Source organism: Belonocnema kinseyi, chromosome 8 (assembly GCF_010883055.1).
Source record: "Belonocnema kinseyi isolate 2016_QV_RU_SX_M_011 chromosome 8, B_treatae_v1, whole genome shotgun sequence".
NCBI classification, from domain to species: domain Eukaryota; kingdom Metazoa; phylum Arthropoda; class Insecta; order Hymenoptera; family Cynipidae; genus Belonocnema; species Belonocnema kinseyi.
This window is the reverse complement of record NC_046664.1, coordinates 115,604,387-115,616,997: the sequence shown is the minus strand read 5'-3', so window position 1 is coordinate 115,616,997 and position 12,611 is coordinate 115,604,387. Positions and strand designations below refer to the sequence as shown.

General features: G+C 31.7%; 1 protein-coding gene across 1 annotated transcript in view; it reads left to right on the top strand.

Moving 5' to 3' along the window:
- The window catches only part of LOC117178664 (serine/threonine-protein phosphatase 6 regulatory ankyrin repeat subunit C), a 400,971-nt gene that overhangs the window by 146,069 nt on the left and 242,291 nt on the right, over positions 1-12,611 (top strand). The window contains exon 6 of the mRNA XM_033370089.1: positions 9,396-9,596. Within this exon, the coding sequence (XP_033225980.1) occupies positions 9,396-9,596 (201 nt within the window). The remainder of the gene's footprint in view (positions 1-9,395; positions 9,597-12,611) is intronic.

Below are 12,611 nucleotides of genomic sequence, written 5' to 3'. Positions count from 1 at the left end.
ACGCCAATTAGCACAAATGGTAAGTTCCGACAGTGCCTACAAGTGTGCCTACTAGCCGCTAGATGGCAATACCGGTTTCATATGTATACACCTGGTATATTTGCCTCTTCGCAATAAGCCTAATAGTTCTAAGGTAACTCGGGATTTCAAAACCTAAATAAATTTGGGGAGCAGCTAGATCGTCAGTCGTGAGGTCAGGAGAGCTCAGGTTCCTGCTCATGCATTTTCGACTTTACAAAGGCTGTGCTTCGCAGCATTTAACAGAGCCGACTCACGGACACGCTACGTTTGAATTTGTTGCTCCCAAATGGAAGAGTGGTGGGGGCCGAAAAATCTCACGTTCTGGAGACACTGCGCCGAAGTCAGTGCGATGTGTTTATCGGCTCTACTCGTAAACTAGGCTATTGACTCTTATGAGAAACATACCCCTAATATAATGCAAATAAAAGAATGAAAAAAGAATGGCCGTGGCCGCTTGCATTAACATTACCCAGAGATTATCCCGCGGGGTTGCAAAGTCGGACTGAAACTCCTTTGTTATCATCAGTCTGTTAGTCGTTATAATTATAAAGTTCTTCAGTATTGTATTTTTCTTGTTTTAGATTTCCAAGTTCTCACGTTTTTTATTTGTTAAATCAAGTTTTATATTTTTTTTATACAAATCGCAATTGCCGTTCAAGTATCCTAAAAAGGACTGTTGAAAAAAATAATACAGGTATCAGCAATCAAAAAGTCAACAACTATCCTGGCAAGGACCCATTAAAACTTATCGCCGATCTTCTGCGCAACACTATGCGAAAACTTGCCAACTATTCTTAAAAGAACCTTTCTATAGACAAATATCGATTGCTGCGATCGTCTTCTGTTTTCGTGCATACACGACAAAAAAACAACGATCGCTTTCTGTTTTCATGCATACACGACCAAAAATCGACGATCGCTGCGATCGTTTTCTGTTTTGGTGCATACACGACATAGAAATCACGATACTGGTAGGAAGGTGACGACAGCGGCCTTTTCCATTGTAATCGTAGTATCTCTCTTCAACTGCTTCGACTTTGTTAGAATCTGCAGTTGAGTATATATTCTTGAAGTATTTCAATAAACATTTGGAAGTTTGAAGAACAAAATACAGTAGTTTGGTTATTTCATTTCATTACTGGTTTAAATTTTTTTTTATTCATAATCTCGCAACTTTATATTGGGAGATATGTTTTCACAGTAAATGTTCAAAGATAAATTCAAATTTTTTTTTACTTTTGAAACCAATATTTAATTCTCATAAGTGACAGTTGCCACTGCTTGTGCTTATCAATTATATGCACTTTATGAATATTTAATAATTTACCTTTTTCAAAACCAAAGCTACGAGAAAAGGTTGTGCATTCTATCTTTTATACTACAATATCGAGCATGGCGCAGCGTATAACATGTTATGCATGTAATGACGCTTTTCCTCCTCGTAACATGCGACTTATGCGGAACTTCAACATTCAAAAGGTGGAAATTGCTGTGAAGTACCGTGAGAAGCTTAACCATCCTGCTTTTGAGATCAATGATCTTTCACGTGTTTGTTTTAACTGTGATTTATCACTTACACGCGATGAAGCGGCTTTGCAGAATCCAGAGAGTCCTAGATTTAATGATCTTAAACAAAGATCCAGTGAAAAATGTATGATTTTTAATCACCTGAATAATGATTTACAACGGCTTAGTGTTCAGGCTCGGGTTAATATATATTTGACCAAAAACATTTACGTTACTCAAGCAACTCGGATCTGCTTGCAACACCTTAATAAAACAGTTTTTCTTTTAAGAAACTTCTATGCTGGCTTTCAATATTGAAATCGCCCTATAATTTTGCCTGGAATAGAAGTCAGCAGCTTCTTTACACTATTAAGGGCATGTGATACTCAAAAATTGTCGATTTTACCAGTTTTAGGTTCCCCCTGCTTTTTTTCTAGAATAATAAATATTTTGTCTTCAAAATTTGTGAAATGCTAGCGGACATGCTAACGGACGTCCCCACACACAGATATTAAAAACTTTAACCAGTGATTTCAAGATAGAGATATTTGTAATGTGAATCGTGGCTATCGAAATGCAGTGCAGTTCTTAGAAAATGAACGATACTATGTCCATATGCCGCCTTTCACGGAAGTCAATCATCAACTTACGACTGAAATGGCCAATCACGCCCGCATGGTAACCATGCAGCGATGGATAGTTGAAGCTCGAAATGGTCACGTAAAAACCATGTACAAGTTTTTAGACGGACTCATTCCAAGGACTCACGTCTTACACTTGAAAGATTTTTACTTTATAGCTGGAGCCTTAACAAATAAAAATCGAGTATCTCTACAAATGATGGATAAAACTGTTGTATTAGCGCGAGAGATTAAAACTCGATTGAATGATTTGAATGTGCTACAAGCGTTATTTGAGGCTAAAAATTTTTGCTAGAAGAAACACTATGTGGGAGCATTTGAATCAAGAATAAGTTCCTGAGTTTCCTCAATTAGATTTTCAATATTTACGTCGATTGAGGCTCGGCCCATACCAACTTGAATGAGCTGCTTCATACGTTCAGGACAAATTCAAACATGAATGTACTGATATTCTCGAACTTGATATGAACAAAGATTTACCAGGCTTCTTGAGGATAAGAGTATACTTTCCATTTAGAAATGCTATTCGCTATCAATTGTGGATATCTTTTCGAGTAGATTTTGAAAACGATCAAGACGAAAATAGAGAGGATGCTGCTATATTAGGATATCATTGTACCTGCAAGGTGGGGGCAAGAACTTTGGGTTGCTGTTCACATACTGCGAGTATTATGTAGTTCCTTGGATGAGCTCGGCATCAACAGTACGTAAAATATCCCAGTACAATGCTCCTTCGATACATTCAGGATGCTGGCAATAGGAATTGAATCAATGATCATAATGGCGCAGACGTGGGAGAATTGATAGTCGATGGTGAAGAATAGGCATCAGCAAAATAATACAAAAGATTGGAAAGACTGAAAGTACTAGACAGACTTAAAAGTCTACAAAGTGTAAAAAGACTAGAAAAAGCTACATTATAACTAATTTATGTTCTGAATAGTAGCATAACTATCTCTAAATTAAACAGAAATACAACAAATATAAAACTTGAATTAAAAAATAAAAAACATGAGAACTTGGAAATATAAAACAAGAAAAAACATAATACTGAAGAACTTTGTCTAAAAAATAAAAAATTAAGTAAGACTATATACGAAAGAAGTTTATATGTAAATAACTATGTTATATAATATACTCAATATATTAAATATCAAAGAAAATTCTTATCACAAAAGATGGGCTTTGATTATGTATTTAATATAATGAGTGTACATATAACATAGATACATAAGAAGTGTCTCAACTTCAGTTATATTTTCTTCCTATTTATATTCTTAGAACAAATATAGATTTCATGTTTTATATTAAAATAATGAAGCTACACAAATTGTTTAACCTCTAGGAATTTTCAGTTACAGTAACTGAACATTCCTAAACTGCAACATAATTTTGTGATATATATGACTGAAGTTTCATGCAGTTACCATTGCTAAAATTTTTGGTATAGTTTCGGAAAATTAAGGAACTGTTTCTGCATAAAGCCAGTGATCCCAGATCTGAAACGAGATGTGGTCCAATACTATGACAGGACTAGGTCCGTGTGAATATAGTAGGAGACGGTATAAATGGCTGGGTTGCGCGCGCAACCCATTTCTCCTCTTGTGAATTTGAAAACTCGAACATGCCATGCTATCTTTTCGGACGTTTTGGGCATGAGACGTGTGTCAGCGAAATTTCTTCCAAAACTGCTTAATTTTGATCAAAAGATCCATCGCTTGACCATCGCCCAGGGGATATTGAATGAAGTCAATAATGATCCTCAGCCTCCATATTCACCGGATTTGGCCCCCAGTAACTTTTTTCTTTTCCCAAAACTGAAGAGACCCATGAAAGGACATCGATTTGCAACGATTGAGGAGATAAAAACTGCATCGCTGAAAGAACACAAGGCTATACCAAAAAATGATTATCAGAAGTGCTTCGATGATTGGAAAAAGCGTTGGCACAAGTGTATTATATCTGAGGGGGATTACTTTGAAGGGGCAACATAAATATTGAGGAATAAATGAATATTTTTTGAGAAAACCATAAAGTCACCTTATTTTTTGAACACACCTCGTATATTATATTGTGTTCGTTATACTGTATACATTATATTGTGTATATTATTGTACATGGTGAGAATAAATTATATAATTAAGTATGTCATATTATAATTATATATAGAATAGAAGAGAATTGATTGTCTTCATTGTATACATTTACAAGTTTTTACTATATTCTTGTGCTCTCTGAAAGTTTTAAATAAAACGAAGCTACATATTTTCTCTTTTAGAATTTTTCCTGAACCAATAATAATTAAATCATGAAATCATTACATATTTCTGTGCCCATATTACAGTTCCTCTTGTCCTTCGGCTATATTTCTCCTCTATGTCAATATTTTATTCGATATTATAATTATATTAATAATAATATTAATTAGCTGTAAATGATTGTGCTGGACCTATTAAACGTTTGATTTATCTATTAAACCAAAAAAGTTTAAATAGCCTCCGGGCTTTCGAAATTATAAAATTTGTCTATGAGAATCATTTGGAATTAAACAATAACAAACTATAGCTTCCTAGAATTTGGTTATATTATACTTTTTTCATGACTACTTGGGACTTCGATTTATAAGATTTAAAATTGCTAGCAATTTTAAAAAGTGTTGATATAAAATTTTTTACTTGTTAGTACTTATAATTTGCGATTGTTTTATTCTAAATGATTCTTATAAATAAATTTTCTAACTTTGAAAGGCTACTTAAATTTTATCGGTTTAATAGATAAATTCAACTTCCAACACTTAAAACACTAGCACAATCATTTACTGCTAATTAATAATAATGTTAATATCAATATCTGTTGAGAGAATATAATTATAATATTATATATTGTTAATTACATATTATATTGATTCTATTATAATTGATCATGATTGTACTTCTTTTTTCAGATTTTCATGCCCTACCTCGAAATTTTAATTATTTTTGAGGACTCCTTGTCCCAGATCTGAACTATAATTTTTTCAAAAAATCTCTGATCCAATTCAGAAATACATACATTGATTTGAAAAATTTCCTGTTCTAATTCAAAATTCAGGGTGAAATTAGAAAACTCAAACTTTTAAATCTGAAAATATTTTATTTGAGGTGAAAATCTTTTGAATTTTGAACTTTAAAAACTGAAGCTTGACAAACTTTTAATTCAGAAATATTTCATTTAAACGCTTAATAATTCATACGTATAAAATAAAAACTTTTAACACCTTTTAATTTTACAATTTTTTTGATCAAATTATGTTAAAATTCGAAATTATAAATTTTTATAACTTTAACATTTTAGAGATTTCTGGTTGAAAAATATAAATTACGCTATTATTTTTAAGGTTCTAAATCATAATACTTCAAGAAAATTCCTGTCCTTAACAATAAAAATTGAACGATTAAACCAATTGTTTAACTCAAAACTTTCTAAAATAAAAGTTAAATTATTTTTATTTTAAGTTGTTCCAGATTAATATTTGCGTATTGTTATTAAGTTATAAAAATGTGAGTTTACCAATTGAAAATGTTAGAAATTAACTTACTATTAATATAACTGGATTGTCAACTAAAAAAAAACGAGAAAAACAAATTTTCAATGAAATAGTTACATTTTCAACCAGAAAGATGAATTTTTGAACTAAAATTAATAATCTTCAATCAAAAACTTGATTTTTTTTTTATTGAATTCTAAGTCCAAAAAAATTAATTACAAAAAAAACTTTCATTTTAAAGCAAATAGTTACATTTTCCACTAAAATTATGAATCTTCAACAAAAAAAGTTAAAATTTTAAATTAAAAACTGTTAAACTCGTCCAAAAATATATAAATTTTAGACAATAGTTGATTTTTCAGTCAATAAGGATTTTTTTGAATTGTTGAATTTCAAAGCCAAAAAGATGATTTTTTGACAAAACAGTGTAAAGTTTTTTTAAACGGAATAGATCAAAGACTTCTCGTTAAAAAATATAAACCAAAGCTATTATTTTCAATACTTTGAATTGAAGAATAAATCAATACATCTTTACATGTTAAGGTCTAAATCATTTTGATTAATAAAACTGAATTAATTACCATTCTTTTTTAATTCGAAACTTTTTATATTATAAATGGAATTCTTTTATCTTAAGTCGCTTTATATTAATAATTGTTACATTTTTATCTATAAATCCAAACTCAAAAGTTTTATTGACGAGTTGACAGTCTTAAAAACTGAAAAAAAATAATAGCTTTGGTTGATATTTTTTAACCAGAAGTCTTGAACTATTCCGTTTCTGGTTGAAAATGTAAGTATTTCATTGGAAATTTGTTTTTCTCTTTTTTTTAGTGGAAAATTCAATTATTTTGATAGTAAGTTAATTTCTAACATTTTCAATTGGTGAACTCAAATGTTTATCTATAAATAACAACGCAAAAAAATTAATCTGGAACAACTTAAATAAAAATAATTTAACTTTTACTTTAAAAAGTTTTTAGTTAAAAAAGTGGTTTAATCGTTCAATTTTTATGGTTAAGAACTGAAATTTTCTTGAAATATTATGATTTTGAACCTTAAAAATAATAGCGTAATTTATATTTTTTAACCAGAAATCTCTGAAATGCTAAAGACATAAAAATTTTAAATCGGTAATTTCGTATTTTAACTTAATTTGATTGAAAAAAATGGTAAGATTAAAAGGCGTTAAAAGTTTTTATTTTATACGTATGAATTACTAAGCGTTTAAATGAAATATTTCTGAATTAAAAATTTGTCAAGCTTCAGTTTTTAAAAATTCAAAAGATTTTCACCTCAAATAAAATATTTTCAGATTTAAAAGTTTGCATTTTCTAATTTCACCCTGAATTTTGAATTAGAACAGGAAATTTTTCAAATCAATGTATGTATTTCTGAATTGGATCAGAGATTTTTTGAAAAAATTATAATTCAGATCTGGGACAAGGAGTCCTCAAAAATAATTAAAATTTCGAGGTAAGGCATGAAAATCTGAAAAAAGAAGTACAATCATGGTCAATTATAATAGAATCAATATAATATGTAATTAACAATATATAATATTCTAATTTTATTCTCTCAACAGATATTGATATTAACATTAATATTAATTAGCAGTAAATGATTGTGCTAGTGTTTTAAGTGTTGGAAGTTGAATTTATCTATTAAACCGATAAAATTTAAGTAGCCCTTCAAAGTTAGAAAATTTATTTATAAGAATCATTTAGAATAAAACAATCGCAAATTATAAGTACTAACAAGTACAAAATTTTTTATTAACACTTTTTAAAATTGCTAGCAATTTTAATTCTTAAAAATCCAAGACCCAAGTAGTCAAGAACGAGTATAATCTCACCAAATTCTAAGAAGCTATAGTTTGTGATTGCTTAATTCCGAATGATTCTCATAATCAAATTTTATAATTTCTAAGGTCCCGAGTCTGTTTAAACTTTTTTGGTTTAATAGAAAAATCAAACACTTAAAACCACGAGCACAGTCATTTACAGCTAATTAATATTAATATAATTATAATATCGAATAAAATAGTGATGTAGAGGAGAAATATAGCCTAAGGACAAGAGGAACTGTATTATAGACACAGAAATATGTAATGATTTAATGATTTAATTATCTGTTCAGGTAAAAGTTCTAAGAGTGAAAATATGTAGCTTCGTTTTGTTTAAAAATTTAAGAGAGCAACAGAATATAGTAGAGACTTGTAAAAGTATACAATGAAGATAATAAATTCTATTCAATTCTACATATAATTATAATATGACATACATAATTATATAATTTATTTTCATAATGTACAATAATATAAACAATATAATGAACACAATATAATTTGCAACAAAATATTAATCACTGTATTAATATTCTGATATTGCATATGTATTTTTATTTTTAAATTGTGCGAAATATTCAAATATCATTAAAATCGCCAATTTCTTTAATTTCGTTCAAATGCGGATCAAGATATAAATAAGACTATTATAATATAACATAATTATAATATTATCATTAATAACATATGTATATTTATATATATATATATATAAAATACTATTAATATTTATATCATTTATATTTTATTCTTGAAATAACGTAACCTCAAAATATGCGCATATAAAGAAGCGCGGAAGTATTCAAATCATGAGAATCGCCAGCACCGAAATCTGGAAATATTAAAATCCTAATCTCTTGATTTTATTTCGATGCGGATAGATATAGAAATAGAACCGCCGAAGCGTTCCGACCGGCAATCGTGCACCTTCGAGTTTTCAAATCCAGAAGAGGAGAAATGGGTTGAGCGCGCAACGCAGTCATTTATATTGTCTCCTACTATATTCACACGGACATAGCCCTGTCATAGTATTGGACCACATCTCGTTTCAGATCTGGGATCACGACTTAAAGATTAAGTGACGCGTCTCTGAAAATTCCTACAGAAATTTCTAATTGTGCATGTACTATCTTATCTCTGCTCACATAGGAACAACACTCTTTAACTTGTAGTACATTTGTGTGTCTCATATTTGACGATTCATTTGCTTGGGTCGAGGGAAACTGTAGAGCTGCTGCCGGGCATTTGAAGGTCAGAAAAACTAAAGGGCGTAAGCCCCATTTTCGAAATTTTACACAGCGAAGAAAATACGTTTACATTTTGTTATATCAAGCACCAAAGAATGCCATTTCAAAAATCAATTTAAAAAATATCTACAATTTTACAATCCCTATAACGCGTTAGTGAGGGCCCACACTTTGAGACTATTAAAAAAATGCAAAAAACTCATTTTCGAAAAAACTAGCGCTTACCTGTCTTATTTTTTCTGCCCTTCATTTACTCGTACTTTGTATCCAAGTCGCTAAGAAACTCTTTCTTGCGAAAATGCATTAAGGCTTGGGCAGTCTGTTCCAAACCAGAGTAAGCCATCATGGTGTGCCCTGGCTGGTTGCATTTTCGGGGTGCATGCAAATTAAAAAATTTTAATTTCAAAACAATATAGAAACAATTTCTTCAAAAGAACCCCGTTGGAATTTGCTAGAGAATAATATTTAGAATACGGATGCATAAAAAATGTATCTCAATTTTCAAAAGTTTGGCTTTGAAATTCACCCCCACAAAACCGAATTTTAATAAATCCCTTAAATGCTTATACAGCTCGGACCAAAACTTATTCCTAAATAAAAATTTTCAGCGTGGAAAAATTCCACTTCTTCTCGCGGTTGAAGCAGGTAACCAGTCTATGTGTCGAGAACTTTTGGCTCAACAGGCGCCAGATCAACTTCGTGCCACAACACCTGCAGGAGATTCAGCTTTACATCTGGCCGCTAGAAGGAGAGACGTAGACATGGTCAGAATTCTTGTGGATTATGGAGCTTTAGTGGACATGCAGAATGTAAGTAAATGTGTGCAAACTTGATGTTTTTGTATTGCCCTGAATGAGATACTCTAAAGGTCAGGTTGTATCTACAACGTGGTAAAAATATTTAAATTTGGTTACCATTAAATTACCTATGCTAAATATTAGAAGTAGAACGATTCTTGTGTCTAGCTGGCAGTAAACTGAGAGCATCCATTAGTTTTATTTTAAATTCAGAAACTTATTTTTATCATGTCTTGGCTTTAGTAACGCAGTGCGAGACATATGCGAAACACTTGGCGGGAAGCTCGTGATGCGAGGCATATGTGTGAAACTTTGTACGTACGTCGAACATGTATCACAATTAATGAAGGTGAATTTTTCAATAGAATAATAATTATTATTATTATTAACGTTATCAGACTGAATTTTTAATAATTTATTTTTAATTTATAAAAAATGTTTTTTTAAAAGCTTTTTCATACACATTTTTATGATCTTCATAAAATTTGAAATAAATATCTTGTGAAACATAAAATATGATAAACAAAATAAGTTAATTCAAAAAATTTAATACGATGGTTGAAACCTCCTGCGATGATGCTGTAGGAATACAATTATTATCATTATTATTATTGCACCATTAGGCCATACACCACTACAACAAAATTGATATTATTACACTATTACACCTTTCGGGATAGGCGTGACTCACTCGGTGGGGAAGGGAGTAATGTGAGGAAGGGATGTACAATTTTTAAATTGATCCAGAATTCTCGTGATATTTATTTAAATAACACGTTCGTTTCGCAGCACTGCTCCGACCCACTGCCATTTACTTTACCTAGATACGCTTACTTCGTTAGTCGTTTATTTGGCATTCTCTCAACATGCACGAACCATTTAAACCGATTTCTTTCCCATGTGTCTACTAACGTCTCTTCTGCATCATATTCTTTGAGAATTATGTCGTTACTCACTTTGTCCATCAGTGTTTTCTCACATATCATGCGCAAGAATCTCATGTCAATTGCATCAACCTTACTCTTATCTTTTTCTTGATAGGTTCATGCCTCGCTACTGTATAGTGAATTCAGTACAAATGTACAATATTACATAGTGTTTGCTAATTCTTTCCTTTGAACACTATAGTTTTTGTTTTATTTGCGTTAACTTTAAGGCCCATGCTCTTTATTCTTGCATTCAGTTTATTCAACAGTCTTTGCAAACTTTGCTTGACTCTGCCATAACAAACTTATCATCTGAAAACGCTAACCCACGTATCCTTACTGTTTCAAGATCCACACCCTCTTCTTCGAAAAGAGCCATTCTTAAACACTTGTCCATAAGTAATATAAATAATCATGAAGACATAACGCATCCTTGTCTAACTCCTTAAATAATATCGAAACAGTCACTGAAATTCTTATGTGCAGAAAACTTTGTTTCCAATCGTCTAAGATGCCCCCATCTCAAAACATAAATTTATCAATTTGCACAGGCTATGTAGTATGTGCTCACCACCGGATTTAAGCATTTTAGCGTTAATACAGTCTAACCCGGCAACCTTACCATTTTTGAAGTTCTTAATTATATCCCTAACCTCAGTGACACAGACTTTCTCAATTGAGTTTTCTAACGCATCGTGTTTAGCATCGCAGTTATGGTGTGCTATAGCTTCATCTCCAAATTGTCCCCTAAAATAGTCTCTGAGATCCCCTAGTATCCCGTCTGCATCATACAGCATTTCCCCATTATTATTTCTCATGTTAGCAAATTCTGTACTTTTGTTTCCCTTCATTTTTTATAAAGAAGTTTCTTGCTTCCTTCAAAGTCTTTTTGTATTTTCTTCTCTAATTTTATCTTTACTTTCTTTAAATAATCGTTTGAGTATCCTCTTTTTGCGTCTGCAATCATTTACACGTCCATTTCTTTCCTCATCGCTAAGATCTGCGATGTTCAAAGTTGTTTTCTCCATTTCCGACCTAAGTTAATTTAGGAGATCAGAAGGTAATGATCAGTATTGCATTCCGAACCCCTTATGACCCTTGTATCTTTCATCAGCTCTCTTAGTCTTTCATCAGCTCTCTTAGTCTTTCATCCGCAACAACAAAGTCAATTATACTTTGACTGTTTTCTTTGGACCAGGTACGCATGTGGATCATTTAATGCCTAATCCAAGTAGTCGTAATGAACAGACCCCTTTCTAAGTATAAGCTAACTAATTCATTTCCGTTATAGTTTATTCCTGGATCCCAAAAATTACCTAATACTTTTTCTGTGTCCTGATTTTGGATGCCTACCGAACCATTCATATTTCTTAGCAGAATTATTCTTTAACCACGATCGCAAATATTTATCGTCTAATTTAAAGTGTCCCAGAAGGCATCTTTTACTTATCTGGGATCAATATCAACTGGCACGTAGCATGCTATAATGAATAATCTTCTGATTCCTACTTTAATTCTAGCCCATAGCACTCTGGAAGATACGAAATCATGATCTTCGAGATGCTGCTTCGCTCTTTAATGCAAAATCAGGCCTATTCCTTGTCTACCATGTGATCCACTATCTACTCCTGACCACATTTCAAATCCGCCTTTCATTACGACGTTTCCTATGTCTTTACTTTCGCATTCCTTATTCTTTGTTTAAGGCGCACATAAAATATCTAGTTTCCTTGCATGCATAGTTTTGTTAATTAAAGTTTCAGTCTTTTCCGAGGCTATTTTATTGTTTGTATTATTCATTGTTTGTATTATACGCCCACCACCATCTTTATGCTATAAGTTTATTTTGCGTGTCGAAATCATGTCCGAGTTAAGTATAAATTCTTCATATGGTGGAGATTGTACTTGTAACGTCAGTCCCACCTAACTTCTGTTAATAAGGGAGGGTCGGAAGGGGGGAAGCAGAACTGGAACCGAGAGAGTCGTCTTTAATTTATGTTTTTATGCTGAGAAGGTCACCAGCCTTTAGCAGTTTGGTATTAGATGGGAGTTCATGTGATCTCATTTGTTAAAACCCGGTCGTCCTCTGGGCAAGAAACCA